At 48.0% G+C, this 17,246-nt stretch overlaps 1 protein-coding gene across 1 annotated transcript; it reads right to left on the bottom strand.

Moving 5' to 3' along the window:
- Nucleotides 1-1,165: 1,165 nt before the first annotated feature.
- Nucleotides 1,166-11,922, bottom strand: MANSC4 (MANSC domain containing 4). The gene is made up of 5 exons (XM_007529927.2): nt 11,339-11,922; nt 6,943-7,077; nt 4,477-4,560; nt 4,095-4,227; nt 1,166-1,202 (listed from the first exon to the last, which is right to left on the bottom strand). Exons 1-5 carry the CDS (start codon nt 11,568-11,570, stop codon nt 1,166-1,168), a joined length of 621 nt encoding a protein of 206 aa, XP_007529989.2. The 5' UTR covers nt 11,571-11,922.
- Between the last annotated feature and the right edge of the window lie 5,324 nt (nt 11,923-17,246).

Below are 17,246 nucleotides of genomic sequence, written 5' to 3' on the forward strand. Positions count from 1 at the left end.
TGGTTCTTGTAAGCTATTAATTGGCCCATTAAAAGCAATGAATGGGGAGTCGGGCTGTAGCGCAGCGGGTTAAGCGCAGGTGGCGCAAAGCACAAGGACCGGCATAAAGATCCCGGTTCGAGCCCCAGCTCCCCACCTGCAGGGGAGTCGCTTCACAGGCGGTGAAGCAGGTCTGCAGGTGTCTATCTTTCTCTCCTCCTCTCTGTCTTCCCCTCCTCTCTCCATTTTGACATCAATAACAACAACAATAATAACTACAACAATAAAACAACAAGGGCAACAAAGGGAATAAATAAAATAAATATTAAAAAAGATACTTTAAAAATAAATAAAATAAAAGCAATGAATGTGATCATACTTTTTTCCCCCTCTTTATTGGGGCTAATGGTTCACAGTTGACTGTACAGTAGTTGGTCCATATGTAACATTTCTCAGTTTTCCACATAACACTCTAACCCCCCCCCACCTAGGTCCTCCTCCACCATCATGCACCAGGACCTGGCCCCCCTCCCCAGGTTCTTCATTTTGGTGCAGTACACCAGTGGTCATACTTCTTAACAGTGTTGTAGGGGACACACTTGCTGCATCTTTCCCCTCTTTCTGTCTAGCTCTTTCTACTTGAAGCACAATGGAGAAGGGATGTAGGGTCTGATCTTTGTCTGGGTCCGGCTGGAGCCGTTGACAATGGATTTTGGTTGGGTCTGGCCATACCCAACTTCTCAAGCCTGTCAGAAACATCAGCCATGAGCTGTGGGTGGAGTGGGGAGGTCGTCTCAGTGTCATTCAGCCTCATACCCAAGAGCAGGTGTGCACACTGCGAGTCAGACACAGTGCTGGCCGGGGCCGTTCAGGTCAGTGCTCACATGCTGTTGCTGGGCAGTGATGTTTCCTCCCCCAGAGGGACCCTGGAAGCAATATATGGGGAGTCCTCCTGGATGGCACCCTGTCAGCTGCTCTCCTGGGCCTAGCTGGTCTGCCTTCTCACCCTGTAGTAAGCCTCCACTGAGCCCTGCGGTGTGGATGCTGAGGCTGGCTCTGGGAGCACGCCCGCCCCTTTCACATTTACAGTTGGTGTGAGAAGTGAGGGTGGTCTCAGAGTCTCAGAGGACCATGTTCCCTAACCTTGGCAGTCTGGTAGCTGGGCCACCAACCTGGAGACTTTGGCTCAATGAGGCTGCAGCTTGGTGCCCCAGTGGCAGACTCTGAGCAGGAAGATTAAGATCAAACTGTCTCAGAAGGGAGCAGTTGCTGTCGTCATGACTTGCGAGCTTTTCTTTTTTGCCATGCACATGCAGTTTCACTAACTCCGTGCCAGTGAGAGAGGGGAAGACGGGAGAGATACTGGTGCTGGAGCTTCCTCTCGTGCCCTAGCACCTCCCACGTGGGGCCACGTGCATGGCAAGGCATGCGTCCTACCCACTAAGCTATGTCTTCTGCCTAACTTTAGAAATAGTTCATCATACCTGGTGGTATACCAGGTCCAAGCTCCCTCCTCACCTGCAGGAAGAAGCTTCATGAGCAGTTGAAGCAGGTCTGGTGTCTCTCCCTCCTTGTCTCCCTTCCCACTCAATTTCTCTCTGTCCTATCAAATTAAATAGTTTAAAAAAAAAAAAACTGACTAAAATAAAATAAGCATTTCTTAAAAAAGAGAAATAGGGGCCAGCTGGTGGCACACCTGGTTAAGCACACATTACAGTGTAAGGACCCAGGTTCTAGGCCCTGGTCCCCACCTGCAGGAGGAAAGCTTCAGAAGTGATGAAGCAGGGCTGCAGGTGTCTCTCTGTCTCTCTCCCTCTCTACCTCCTTCTCCCCTCTCAATTTCTCTGTCTCTATCCAATAATAAATAAAAATATTTTAAAAAATAAAAGAGAAATAGTTAACCAGGGCCAGCAAAATAGCTCATTTGGATAGTGTGCTGCTTAGCCATTTGAATGACCCAGGTGTAAACTGTTGCCCCATCACACTGAAGAAAGTTTCACTACTGTAGCACCTACTTCTCTCTCTCCCTCTTTCTGCTTCTATAAAATGACATAGGAAAAAAAAAATAGAAATAGTCAACCATCATTTGTTACTCACTAGGTTCTGGTCCTTTAAGTTATTAATAAATGTCGTGACCACGATCATGCTGACCTGTATAGTGAGGATTCTAGGGGACACGTGCAGTATTTGCCTGTGTCACTTTTATTTTCTTTTAGTAGTGATTTACAAAATAACAGTAGTACAGTTCCACACCGTTCTCACCACCGGAGTTGTGTCCCCATTTCCTCCATTGGAAACTGTAGTGGTTCTTCCAAGGTCACAGATACAGACAGGTTGACTATTATTTCTATAATTATCTGTATATCTATACTTTTGCCTTTTCCTTTTCTTTCTTGATTTTTTTTTTTATTATTACTAGAGCACTGCTCAGCTGTGGCTTAGGGTAGTTTACGGGATTGAACCTGGGATTTAGGAGCCTCAGGCAGTAATAGACTTTGCATAATTGCTATGCTATCTACCCCTGTCCCCCATTTGTTTCTATAGTCCTGCCTTCTCTTCCTAAGTCACACCTACACCTGTTACTACTTCTGAATGTCTTTCCTTTTTTCCCTCTTTTCGCTCTGGGCCCTGGAATTGGAGTTCATAGCCCTCTAGTTATCTTCCCCTAACATTTTTCCCCTTTGGGGAATATGAACCAGAATTTTTGGGGGGTGCAGAAGGTGGGAGATCTGGCTTCTGTAATTGCTTCTCTGCTAGACATAGATGTTGGCAGGTGGATCCAGAGGGTAGGTCTCTCCAGTCTCACTATAAACTTAAATTTTAGGGTAATTTAAGTTTATCACGGTCTCCCCTTCTCCTGTGTATTAGAAAAGGAATTGAGGGGCCAGGTGGTGGCACACCTAGTTGAATGCACATGGTACAGTGTGCAAGGACCTGGGTTTAAGCCCTTGGTCCCCCCACCTGTAAGGGGCAGACTTCACAGGTGGTGAACCAGATATCTGTCTTTCTCTCCCTTTCTCTCCCTCCCTTTTCAGTTTCTCTCTGTCTCTATCCAAAATAAAAAAAACAAAAGGAATTGATTACACTTGTGATACTGAATATTATTAAGTTTCATGGCAAGTCGATTAAAATTTTTTAATTCAGACACTTGTTAATAATGCCACTGACAAGAGATTTGGTATCCTTTTTCTCATATTAAAGACTGTATTTGCAAATGGCAATAATTTGATCTTGACTGCAAAGAAATAGGATGTTACAGAAATTTCCTCCCCAGATATTTTTCCTTTTTTTAAACAGAGCCTTTCTCAACTATGGCTGTTGGTGGTGCTGGGGATTGAACCTGGGACTTAGAGCCTCAGGCAGGAGAGTTGCAGCACCGTTAGGCTGTCTCCTCAGCACTCCTTGACTCTCCATGCTTATTGGGAAGGTGGAGACTTTTAGTGGAGCCATGATTTCAAGTAGGCTCTGTGCTGGCTCCCGTTTCTTAGAAGCGTGACTTCAGACACAGCTCTGAGACACTCAGTCACCTCACCTGTGTGACAGTCGTAGTGTGGCAACTAACACTAGCATTCCCAACTCCCGGGGCTAAGGGTCCAGTGAGTGAATGGACCCAGGCCCAGCTGGAGGACCGTAGCTCTTACAGGGTGCTAAATAAATGCAGTCTCAGAACTTGGTTGAAAAGGGCATGCCTCAAGGGAATCATTTAAAAATAAAAAGTTCTGATGATGGGGTCACTGGGTTTTTTTCTTGCAATTGTGCGGTGGCAGCTCCAAGGCCTCATATGAGCATGGTTTCACAGCTCCCAGGCCAGCTTTTGAACTCTTAATGTCAGAGACAGAGACAGGGAGAGACAATACAGGATGGGAGCTGCTTCTGGTGCCATAGCACCCCCCCCCATGTTGTACTGGCACGTGAACCCGGGCCATGCACAGAGCAAGGTGCAGTGACAATGAAAAGCTCGTCTTCATGAGGCCGCACCTTGGAGCTTCCTCTGCCCTGGTGAGTACCATCCCTGCTGCTCTCTCCAACACCTTGGGGTTGTGACCATGATAATCCAGCAGAGAGAGACAGCAGAGGCACAGAGGGCCACGGGGACCAACCAGGACTTCCCTGACCCTGGGGCCTCTGCAGGCGCCGCATCCCCCTCCTCAGCCTGCTGGCTGCTGCCAGGGGACCCTTTGGTTTTGTTGGAGAACTGTTTGCTATCATTGAGTCGGGATGGTGGAAGCGCTTGAGAAGCTCCGAAGTCTGTGGGCAGAAAGGAGGGACCGAGGGTCCTGTTGTCTGGACCAAAGGTGGAGCTGATTTGGGGTGACACTCTGCGTCCCTCGGTGGAGACAGAGCCACCTTGGGATGTGAGCTCTGTCCAGGAATCCGTACTCGAGTCCTGAGGGAGCCTAGGCCCATTGTTCATGTCCCAACCCTGTGAAGCTGGTGGGGTCCCCCCCACGGAGGGCCACTGAGGGTGTGGTTCAGTGCTGGGTCCCAGCTCTGCACTTGAAGCCTGCAGGACCCAGAGCCTGCGGGTGTTGAGGTGTGAGGCTGGAGCCCGCTGGAAAACCAGCAGGTCTGGGTCGACACCTGGAAGACAAGGCACCTTTCATTTACTATTGGTTGATGAAAGGGGACTCCAGCATCATTTGAGAGTCTTGGCTTTTGCCTCTCTGACTTCTAGACTAAGCCAATTTCTAATCCTTCCCCCACGTATCTGCGAAGTCTGCAGCCAGACTGTCTACACTGCCCCTTCTCTCACTCTCACTCTCTCTCACTGTGCTGGAGGTGCACTTAGCTCTGTGGAGAGCCCTTGGTGCTCAACAGGCCTCACACTATGGGCAGAGCTGCGGGCTGAAAGAACTACATGCTCTGAAGCAAAGTGGACCAGCCCTGTTGCGGGGACTGTACTCCAAATCCCGAGCAGGGTCCCAGGTCCAGTCTTGTTCCTTCCTGGCTCTCACTTTGCCACCAGTGTCCACCCCTACCCTTCCCCCACAGTTAACCAAGTCCTTTGCTGTGACTTTAGACAGGCATAGACAGTGAGTGATCTGCCTCTAGAGGGAAAGAAAACTCAATAGCTTTTCAGCTGTGCTTGTCCTCAGGCTTTTCACACACTCACCTGTCTGTCTGTCTGCCTTCTTCACCTATTTATTTATCCATCCCCCATCATTCATCCATTTATCCATCCACCCACCCGTCCATCTATCCTTCCACCCATCCATCTATTCATCTATCCATCATTTATCAATTTATCCACTAATTCATCCATGTATCCACCCATTTATCATTCTGCCCACCCTTCCATCCATCCATTCCATCCATCATTCATCCCTCTTTCCCATTCATCATATATCTATTATCCATATATTTATTCATCCAGCATCTATCCATCCATCCATCCACCTTTCCTTTCCATCCATTCATCTATCCCTCTTCCCCACCCATCCATCTAATTATCCATCCTTCATTCTTCCATCAATCAATCCATCCATCCATCCTCCCATCCCCCATCCTCTCTCCTGCTTATCCATGATTTCTTTTTTAAAAATATTTATTTATTCCCTTTTGTTGCCCTTGTTGTTTTGTTGTTGTAGTTATTATTATTGTTGTCATTGATGTCATTGTTGGATAGGACAGAGAGAAATGGAGAGAGGAGGGGAAGACAGAGGGGGAAAGAAAGATACCTGCAGACCTGCTTCACCGCCTATGAGCAACTCCCCTGCAGGTGGGGAGCCGGGCTCAAACCGAGACCCTTAAGCCAGTCTTTGCACTTTGTGCCATGTGCACTACCACCCGACTCCACATGATTTCTTTTTCTTGCTGGTCTCTTCTTAGTCCTGACTGGTTTTGTGCAGTTTCCATTTTTAGCCCTTCCTTCCTTCATTCTCTCTTGTATTTACTCTTCACCCCAACCCCCATTGCACCCCCCCCCAAAAAAAAAGGACATCCCCTTTCAGCTGGCACTGAAATACTCATAACCAATTGTGTTCTCTTCCTTGAGCTCTGGTGTCCTGTGGGAGATATCCATCTGCCCCTCCCCTCGACATCTCAGCTCCGCCCAGAACACACTTAAAACCCAGACCTTGCTGTCTACCTTGAGGTCTTACCCTGGCTATAACTGCACCTGATACACCCACGCCTTCCCTTAGGAGCCTGTGAGCAAAGAGCTTTGGGCTTCTCTCTCTTTCCTTTCTCCCCAAACTAGTCCAGCCGTAGCCCACTGTGCCAGGAGTCACCCCCCACCCCCCCATGCCCAGGCCCCAGGCCTCTGTGCTGGGATGTCAGACCTGCATCTCCATGTGATCTTTCTGGGTTACTAGTTAAGTCAGTTCAGTGCTGGGACAGTTTCTCACTGAATTCCCTGCTTTCCTTACCTCCCCTGCCCTGGCTGTCCCCCTCACCCCTCTCCTTCCACCTCCACTGTGCCTAGGGGACTCTGCTCTGGCCTCCACCTGCCCCTCCCTGCGGCCTCCTCTAAGCAGTCTGAGCCCTTTAATCTCCCCTCTTGAAGCATGTGACATGGTGCCTGGCATCTTTGTCAGACCTTGCATGTCTCACACTTGGCCAGATGATAAGGAGCTTGAACAGAGCCTGGGATGCCCACATTGTTAAGGACATGGCTTCTCCAGCCTCGGGGCCAGGAAAGAGCTCACTCTACCATGTGCGTGGGCCCGTGGGTGCACCATGCACAGGGGGAGCTTCACCAGCAGCACCAGGATGTCTGTAGTGAAGCACAACCCACCTCTAGGCCAGGCTCCTGGGGTAAATGAAAGGCAACACTTAAGCAATGTTGACCCCAGATGTGTTATCCAGGGTGAGGCAGAGGCTGGTGATCTGCCCTGATAAACCCATCCCAGACACAGTACTGGGAGCATCCTGAGCTGCAGGGACCCTCATAGGACTTAGTCAGGCAGCCCTGCATGCACCCTGCCCCCCAGCTCCCCCATCCCGCTACAGAGAAGGGCTCACCCTCGGTAATGTTGTACAGCACAGCCCCAAGGCCGGGTGCCAGGATGCAGCTCTCTAGTGTCGGGCAGTAGGCATGCAGGCAGTTGGCACTGTCGTGCATTGGGTCATGGTAGAAGACAGCCAGGTTGCAGGAGACTGGAAGGGAGAAAAACAGGCAGGCTGTGTCTGCGGGAGCTTGGGTACTCAGCACCCCTCAGGGCTCAGCTGGAGCAGGTGGGGACAGTTACCTCTCCTGCTCTTCTTAGATCTATCGGACATTCCATTCCACATGGGATTAGCTGGGATCATCCCCCAGACCCTGGATCTTGTGCTTAGGAAGAGTTCAGTTGCTGCTGCATAAGACTCCGGGGACCAGGGCATTAGGGGGTCAGATTTCTAGGTTTCTACAAGCCAAGATCCCCCAAGTTCACTGCAGAGGGACAGGTGGCAGAGGGAGAGATGCAAAGGGCACAGCCAGCCCTGTCAGCCTCACTGGGCTCAGCCTAGGTTGAGGAAGGGCCCCAGACTCATGAGCTCCCTCCTGCCAGTGGTCCCCAGCTCCACCTTACAGAACCTAAGCCCACAGAAATGCCACTCACCCACCCACCCAAAGGGAACAAGACAACAAGGTGGCACCTGGAAGCCCTCAAACACTTTGTTTCTGGAAAAGCAAAGTCAGATTCACTGAGTGCAACTCTTCAGCCCATCTGCTGGCCAACAAGATTCCAGATGGCTCCAGACCTCAACTGAATCTGCTGTGGAATTGCGGTGGGTAGAGCCTGCTCTGCTGCAGTGGAAGATGGACTGAGAGCATCCCACTTCCTCCAGCTTCTCAGCACCCCTGTCTCTGGACTCTTTTTCAGCAGGAGAAAAAGATCAGAGCCAGTTAACGACACACTGCTAAGGGGCTGGGGAGATACCTCACTTGGACAACGTGCTGCATTGCCATGCGCATGAGCTGGGTTCAAGCCCGGTCCCTTCTTCACTGGAGGAAGCTTCAGTGCTTTGGTGTCTTTCACTCTCTCTGCTGCTGTCTCTCTGTCTCTGGAGACAACGAGGAGGAGGAGGCAGAAGAAGAAGCAGCTACTAATCCATGATATATCACAAAGACCTCCCTGAGGATGCTATAGAGTTTTAAGAGAAAGGAATAAAATGTCCAAGCTCAGACACCTGTGTGGGACTATGTGGAAGTTTGGTAGAGCTTAGGGAAGCTCCCCCCATCTTCATGGATGGAGGTCTGAAAAGGTACCTCTCTTGTTAGCCTCTCTCCATAGAGATGAGCCAAGAGACAAAAGTCTATCAGACTCAGCTTGCCCTCTGTAGGACTCCCAAAATTCCCCTGCTGTCAGCCAAATGGTTAACTGCTTTAGAATTCAACTCATTCAAAGTTCACACATTCCACTTCACCTTTTGATCACAAAGGAAGAGCACATCCTGTCACACACTTCTAACACACGGGCAAGTGAAAAGCCCCCCAAGACCTTGTTTCTTGGAGCCCTTTTGATGTCTTTAAAGCTTTGCTCTTCCTTGTCTATCTCACCTTACTGGTTCGACCACTATTCTTCTCTCAAATACCTTTGGATAATTAAATGCCTGCATCAGGAGACCAATTGTATTGATCTTTATGTATCAACTCTTGTCATACCAGCCCCCTGCCAGAGGGGCATGCTGACCTTTAAGAAACCTGTGAATTCTGACGTATGTGAAAACTGTTCTTTGTCTAGCCTTCTATATCAACCCAAACCCATCCCCCAATAAACGAGTGTGTTTGTACCAGAATCCTCCCTGATTTTCTTTCTTTTCACATAGTCTCTTGAACTAGTGATGGGAACTCAGTAAAGTTTACCTTTCTAGCCGAGAGCTAACCCACGCGAGCTCCGGCACACCTGCATCTCTGCAAAGAAAGCCACCACTTCTGTAGAGGGCAATTTCAGAAGATGTTCTTATCTCTTGTGCATTCTTATCTCTTTGTGCACACCCTGGGAGTGACAAGGTGGTGCTGTTTAAACCCCTGCCTGTAGCTAAAGACTGGCCCAGCCTGCCTTCTGCAGGAAGAAAGCCACAGCTCAGAAGCCACAATGGCTTGAGAACCACGCACTTCCCCTGAGTTCTCACAGCCTCCCTGCTACCTCTGGGGCCAGTTTCCTCAATGAGGAGTCCAGGAATATCATGCTGGCCACAAAACCACAGAGGGACAGCCACTCAGTCCCCTCCACTCAGCATAGGCGCAGAGAGGTAGGAGCATCAGGAAAGGGAAGTTCACACTAATCTACAAGCATTCCCCTTTTCTTTACATTAATTGATCTCTTCTGTGCTTGGTTTGCTTTTTTTTTTTTTTTTTTTTGAGGTGATGCCAGGGATCAAACCTGGGATCTCATGCATCCTGATTCACTTTTATTTATTTATTGTTGTTGTTATTGCCACCAGGGTTATAGCTGAGGCTTGTTGTCTACATGGCTCCACTACTTCCTGTGGCCTTCTTCCTTCTTTTTGTTAGAGGGTGAACAGGCAGAGAGAGGGAGAGAGAGGCAGCCCCCTGCAACACTGCTCCAGTGCTTGTGAAGCTCCTCCCTTGCAGGTGGGGACCTTAAACTCCTTATGCAGGTGCAGGGTGATGTGTGCTCCACCTACCGCCACCAGCTGCTCCCCTGGTTTACTTGTGAGAGTTTAGGTTGTGACGGTCTCATACTGAGGCCTCCTGACTGTTGGTTTAGCTCTCCTGGTGGGTCTAGTCTGCATCCCAGCTCCAGTAAGTCCATAGCAAGCCATGAGAAGAAAATATGGAACAACCAAGAGTTTTTCCAAAGTACTATGCAGCTTTTCTTGTTCCTCTCCAACCTGAACTAAAATCTGGGAGCAAGGGAAAGGGGACTAAAGAAATCTCTAACAACAACAATAAAAAACAACAAGGACAACAAAAGGGAAAATAAATATTAAAAAAAAAATTTTTTTTTAATCTCTAGAGAAGTGTAACTTGGAATTCTGCAACAAAGAAATGCTTTCCTAAGTAGAGACCTCAGTCATATTTTACTCAGATTCCAGATTTTAGATGAACATCTGGTTGCAGATAAGATGTTGCAACAGAATCCAGTGTCTCCACATTGGGCCTCTATCCTATCTGTCCAGATACTATTTTCCTAGAAGTCTTTTATATCAGTCTCTTCTATAACTATCAGCTTCAAAAGGGGGTAGCAGGGCAACAGGCCCCCTCCCCTCTCAATCACTCTGTTTCTATCCAAAGTAAATAAATTAAATTTATCTAAAACAAAAGAAAATGAATGTTGCTTGAGCAATACTTTGCATTAATTTCTTTAAATTTTGCACTCCCTCTAATACATTTAAAATAAAAGCTCTATTTAAAAAACAAAAAGTTTACCTCCCAGTCTGCCCTGGAACCCCACCACCCCAGAGCCCTGCCTCACTAGGGAAAGATAAAAACAGGATAGGGGAGGGTTGGGTCATAGCGCAGTGGGTTAAGTGCACATGGCGCAAAGCGCAAGGACCGGCGGAAGGATCCCGGTTCGAGCCCCTAGCTCCCCACCTGCAGGGCAGTCGCTTCGCAAGTGGTGAAGCAGGTATGCAGGTGTCTATCTTTCTCTCCACCTCTCTGTCTTCCCCTCCTCTCTCCATTTCTCTCTGTCCTATCCAACAACAACGACATCAGTAACAACGATAATAATGACCACAACAATTGTAAAACAACCGGGGTAACAAAAAAGGGAAAAAATGGCCTCTGGGAGCAGTGGATTCGTGGTGCAGGCACTGAACTCCAGCAATAACCCTGGAGGCAAAAACAAAAAAAAAACCATTAAAAAAAAAAAAACAGGATAGGGGTATAGATCCACCTGCCAACGCCCATATCCAGTGGGGAAGCAATTACAGAAGCCAGACCTTCCGCTTTCTGTACCCCATAATGATCCTGGGTGCATGCTCCCAGAGAGATAAAGAATAGGAAAGCTATCAGGGGAGGGGATGGGATACAGAACTCTGGTGTGGGATTTGTGTGGAACTGTACCCCTCTTATCCTATAGCCTTGATATTATTTTGTTTTATAAATATTTTTTAAGTCTGTCTTTGCATATCTTGAAACTTCCCTTCCTTTTTGGCTAGTGAGAAATCCAGCTCCATGTACCACATGGCCACTCAAAGCAAGCAAAACACATTTCAAAACTTGGAAATGATACCATTATCATCAAAAGAATTTTGAAAAGGAAGTGACCACAAGTCTTTTCGAAACCACACAGGCTCTGGCTTGGGCCGCAGAAGCACCATCAGTTAACTGGGAGAAAAGAAGTAATGGGGTCCCTGCTAGGCATGTAAACCTTGCCTGGACTCACAGGCCCGCCCCTGACCTCCAGTGTTCCACCCTCTGCTCTGGCTGCTTCCTCTCTACAGGGCTGCCCAGGGCCCCTCTCACCGTCCTTGTGGAGGCAGCAGCTCTGTCCACAGTTCTGACCAGTGTTCTCAGTGTAGTACTTGAGGAGCTGGGCCCCCTGCTTCTGAGACTCCTCCAGGTCTAGCAGGAGACCCGGGAAACGCCGGATCCAGCAGTCGCGGTAGAAGATGGTGGGTGAGCACAGCGCCTCTGAGGGCTGCCACATGGTGCTCAGGAGCAGGAGCATTCCTGCCACCACCACTGCCCAGTGCATCTCCCTCCCTGGGTCTAGAAGAAGATGATGATGATGATGACGAGGCTTTTGCCACTGGTGCCACTACCCAGGCTCTTCCCTGGGACCCACACCGTGCCTCAGATCTGCAACAGAAGCCCTAGCTGGCCAGCAGGATTAAGCACTGTTGCTACAGGAGTGCCTCCCTGGGACTCTTCCAGAGAGCCACCTTCTAGAAAATCCAGGTCATCCTCTGCCTGCATGTTGGTTTCATTCTGCTTCACAGTGAAGCCCCAGGTGAAGGTCCCTCCTACTGGCACTGGCCCTGGCACTGGACCGTCTCCAGGCCATTCTCAATCCTTTAACCTCTTGAGGATATATGTCCCCTCTTCTTCCTCTGCCTTCCTCCTCTCTCTGAAAGGGGATGGCTGTGGACACCTTTTCCTAAGGCAGCACACAGACCCCCTGGAGACCTGGACAAGAGACTTTCTGAGGAGACAACAGAGCAGTCACTTGATGCCAGATAAAGGAAAGATTGAATTCACCCAAAACAGAATGTGGTTTTGTAAGGACACTGGGTATTGCTGCCGATACCTCGCTGACTCTCTCTCTTTCCTTCCTCCTTGGATTTCACATTCTGGTGTTCAGGTTCACTGAAAGTCAGTGTGTGCCTGTGTTACACTTGTTGGGTCTTACAAAAACAAATCTTGAAAGTGAATAAACACTGAAAATTGAATTTTTGTTTTAACTTTACAGTGATTTTTTGGAAGCACAGGATGTAGATGCTATCATGTCTTAGGACCAGGATTTTTTTTTTTTATGCCAGCCACACGCTTTCTTTTTTATTTTAATTTTTTATTTATAAAAAGGAAACATTGACTAAACGATAGGATAAGAGCAGTACAACTTCACACAATTCCCACCACCAGAACTCTGTATCCCATCCCCTCCCCTGATAGCTTTCCTATTCTTTAACCCTCTAGGAGTATGGGCCCAAGGGCCTTGTGGGATGCAGAAGGTGGAAGGCCTGGCTTCTGTAATTGCTTCCCCGCTGAACATGGGCATTGTCAGGTTGATCGGTATTCCCAGTCTGTCTTTCTCTTTCCCTATTGGGGGAGGGCTCTGGGAAAGCAGAGCTCCAGGACACACTGGTGGGGTTATGCTTTCTTTTTTAAATTTATTTTTATGCCTGCAGGGTTATTGTTTGGCTTTGGTGCCTACATGACAAATCCACCACTGTCATTGACCACTTTTTCCTCCCCCCTCCTTTTATTTCAGAGGACAGAAAGAAATAGAGCAAGAGAAAGAAAGATGCATCACTACTTCATCACACTTGATGATGCTCCCCTTGAACCAGGGTCTCTGTGCATGGTCACAGGTGCACTCAACCAGCCCTACCACAAGATTTCTTAAAAGAGGAAATATGCAGAGAACAAAAACAAACAAGAAAGCCTAATGTACACAGGCCACTGTAATCAATGTGTGTTTTGTTCAGTATGGAATTAAAAATGTAGTTGACTGAACATTGTGGGAGCTCAGTCGGGGTTGTCTCTCATCTGTTTCTTGGCCTGCATGTTTGCAACTCAGAAGGAGGTGTCAGACGAAAAGAGATTTCTTTGTGAAATGCTTGACTGAAGACAGAGCAGCTTACACTAAAGCAGAAAGAGTTATGGCCAGGGAGACATAGTAACCACTGTGCTGGCCATAAGAGTATGAAGTGCAGAATTTGATCCCTGGCATTACATTTGCCACTCTGCTGTTCCTGTTTTCTGTCTCTTTCTATCAATACATAATTTTTAAACACTGCAGAAGTAGTTGCACAGAAATTCATGCTAGGGGAATGGTAACATATCTTACAATTTGTGAGCATTGATAAGAGCGCTTCTGTTTCAATGTCCAGAATGTTCAAGAACTGTCTAGAATGGCAGTGAAAATTTTCTCTTTGATTCAGATCACAGGATGACAGATTATTTCAAAGCAGAAAACAGTTGCTCTTTGTGTCCATTTTTGCAGAGCACCAGCCCCCTACTTTTGTTTTGGCATACAGTTCTGTCCTGCTAACTTTTGAAAAAAAAAAAAAAGAATGTGATCTGTTTTCTTCATACCCTTCTGCATAATCCTCTCACTGACACACATGTAACATTTCTTTGAACTTTCACCTCCCCTTGGCTCTCACTAAGACCCTACATTTTCTAGATTTCTAGAAACATGGAATAGAATCATTCAACAAGAAAGACAGACAGCTCTGAACAGATTGAATCACAGCAGAAACACATGTTGACTGTCTTCTGAGCAAATGCTCCTGGGAGCCTATTTCTAACCTAGCAGAATCCACGGAAAAAGTAGCAGACAGGATAAGCATTTGGTTGTGATAACCTTGTAGAAAGCCACTTTCAAAGCTGCTTCCCTTCAAGCAGCCAGACACCTCCCCCTGCTCCATTCCAAAAGGAGAGGGGGAGGTTTTCCTGATGCCAAGGCAAGCAGGCAAGAGGCAGAGGAGGAGGAATCGATGGGTGTGTCTGTGGTCCTTGGAGGTGCCAGAGCTGTTTCCTTCAGTTCGTGCCCTGGGGACAAAGCAGAGTGTCTGCTCTCTAACCTTGCTATGCAGAAGTCTCAAGAGGTGTCATGTGTGACTCCTTTTGCGGGTTGTGTAACTTCACAAAGTTTTCATGCTCCCTGCAGGGGTAATAGGACAGTCCATGGTTCCATTGTTGGGTCTTTGTGCCATTAAAGGCTGTGCAAGTGGAGATCAGACTTGCATTAAAAAAAAAAAATGCAAAAGCAGGTTTCGATCAGTTAGAACAGATTTTTCTTTCTTTTTTTTTTGCCTCCAGGGTTACTGCTGGGATTCAGTGCTTGCATCACAAATCCACTACTCCTGGAGGCTCCCCCCTTTTTGTTGCCCTTTTTTTAAAATTATTGTTGTGGTTATTATCATTATAGTTGTTATTGATGTCATTGCTGGATAGGACAGAGAAATGGAGAGAGAAGGGGAAGACAGAAAGGGGGAAAGAAAGACACCTGCACACCTGCTTCACCGCCTGTGAAGCGACTTCCCTGCAGATGGGAAGCTGGGGGCTCGAACCAGGATTCTTACACTGGCCCTTGCGCTTAGTGCCATGTGCGTCTAACCCGCTGCGCTACCGCCCAGCCCCCAGAACAGATTTATTAACACCAGGGCTATTGCTGGGGCTTGGTGCTAGCACTATGAATGCCCTGTTTCTGGCGGCCTTTTTTTTTTCCCTTTCCTATTTTATTTGCTCAAAGAGAAATTAAGAAGGAAAGAGGAGGTAGGGAAAGTGAGAGACACCTGCAGACCTGCTTTGCCAATTCTGAAGTGTCCCTGCTGCAGGTGGGGAGCGGGGACTTGAACCCAAGTCCTGATTCAGTAACTTTAAAAAATATATATTTATTGTGGTCTGGGAGGTGGTGTCGTGATAAGGCTTTGGACTCTCAAGCATGAGGTCTTGAGTTTGATCCTGGCAGTACATGTGCCAGAGTGATGTCTGGTTCTTTCTCTCTCCTCCTATCTTTCTCATTAATTAATAAATAAAATCTTTAAAAAATATTTATTATTAACCAGCTCTGGGTTGGGGATTGAGCCTGGGACTTCAGAGGCTCAGGCATCACAGTCTTGCAGAACCACTATGCTATCTCCCTAGTCTAAAAAAAGAAAAGAAAAGAAAAGAAAAAATGGTAGTCTGCCTTTACTTGTTACACATGAGACAGACACACAGAGAGAAATCAGAGCACTAGTCTGGTACATACAGAATTGGGGCTCAAACTGGGAACCTCAGATTTGTAAAGGCTCTAGCAGTTGAACCATTTTCCAAGCATCTGGGGGCTGTTTTTCCATTGCCCTTGGGGCCTTCCCCAGGGTGATTCCATTGCCCCCCAAAAAGACTTCTCCTCCTCCTTATCATCATCATCACTCTAGCTTGTGCAGTGCCAAAGGTCAGACTTGAGACCTCGTGCTTGTAAGTCAGGTGTTCTTTCCTTCTGTATCACCTCCTGGTCTTTCGAGACTTCTTTAAAGAATGTGAAAAGTTTGATTTTTAAAAATATTGTACTTGTTAATTCATTGCATAGATACAGAAATCAAGAGAGAAGGGGGAGATAGACATCATCAGCACTACTTCACTGCACATAAAGCTTTCCCCATGCAGGTGGGGAGCAGGGACTCAAACCCAGGTCCTTGTGCACTCTACCAAGTGAGCCACTGTCCAGCCCCAAATGTTTTGACCTTTAAGCAGCTTCCAGCCCTAAAAACGTTATTACACATCAGGGCTCAGGCAGTTTAGTATAAACAGTGCCCTTCCTTAGACTAGCACCCAGGCTTCCTGCCTAGGCTAGCTTGCTCCAGTGCTGTGTGGGCCCTGCCTGTGGTGCTTGTCTGAGGATGGCTTCCTGGATGTCTGCTATCAGTGCCTAGCTCAGGCACCTCTTTGATACCTGGGAACAAAAGCAGCCATTGGTGAGCACTACTGAAGAGTGCAGATGAGGAGGCCTGCCCCCCTGGCTGACCCACTGGGTCTGCTGTTGTCCTTCACTGACGCACAGACCCACCAGGGTCTCACCCCTGGGGCATGGGAGCGCCTCCCAGTCCCCAGCCCAGCATAAAGAGGCCCCCATAGTTCAGACCTCAACTGCCCCCTGCCTGAAAACCATTGTGAGGTCCCGGGGGAGAGAGTTTTCTCGGTCATGGCTGGGGAACAAGGGCAAGAGCTAGTTTGTCAGACTGCAAGCCTGGCACTGGAGGCAAAAGTCACAGCGCTGTTGTCTCTGGCTGGCTGGCTGGCTGGCTGGGCTTCCTTCCTCAGGAGGGCAGTCTCCTGGAGTCCTTGCTAGCTCACGATGTCAGCTCCATATCAGCAAAGGTTAGAAAGATGGCCCAGGGGGCGTGTGGTGGTACAACCTTTTGAGTACACAGATTACCATGTACAAAGACCCAGGTTTTAGCCCCCACTCTCTACTTGAAGGGGAAAACTATGAACAGTGAAGCAGGTCTGAAGTTATCTTTCTCCCTCTCTGTCTCTGCCTCCCCCTCAGTTTTTCTCTGTACTGTCTGATAAAATAAAAAAAGAGGAAGGGGATGGGTTTGTAGTGATGGCACAGAGTCTCAGTGATAACCCTGGTGGGAAAGAAAGAAAGGAGGAAAGAAACACCACTCCACTCTGTTACTGTCCCTCTGAGCAGCACCTGTCCCAAGGTACTGAGTGGCCTTTCTCTTTCACCCTGATGATCTCTGGGTTTTACCTCCTAACAGACACCTGTCAGTGCCCAGGGTAGTGTCTGTTTGAAGTGTGGGTGACACACTTATAGAGAAGGGGGAATGTAACAGCCTTTCATTAGGGTGGTGGCACACCTGGTAGAGCTCCCACACTGCCATAATCAAGAGACCCAGGTTCAAGCTCTCATCTCCACTTCTGAAGGTGGAGCAGTACTGCAGGTGTCTCCCCTTTTCTCTGTCTTTCCTTATCTTTTTTCTTATCATCTTTTCCTTATCATCTTCTATTAACAAAATAGTGACCACTGGTCCCCAGTAATAACCCTGGGGCAGAATAGACAAACAAAGCCCCAAAAGCTTGTCATTAAAAAAGTAAACTGAAGCTTGGGAGTAAAAGAACTTCCAAACACTCTCCAGGTGAAGAAGCTAGCTCAACCTGCTGGAGCACCGGCTTGCACACCTGAGGCCTCAAAGGTTCCAAGTTCCATCCG

Source organism: Erinaceus europaeus, chromosome 7 (genome assembly GCF_950295315.1).
Source record: "Erinaceus europaeus chromosome 7, mEriEur2.1, whole genome shotgun sequence".
Taxonomy (NCBI): domain Eukaryota; kingdom Metazoa; phylum Chordata; class Mammalia; order Eulipotyphla; family Erinaceidae; genus Erinaceus; species Erinaceus europaeus.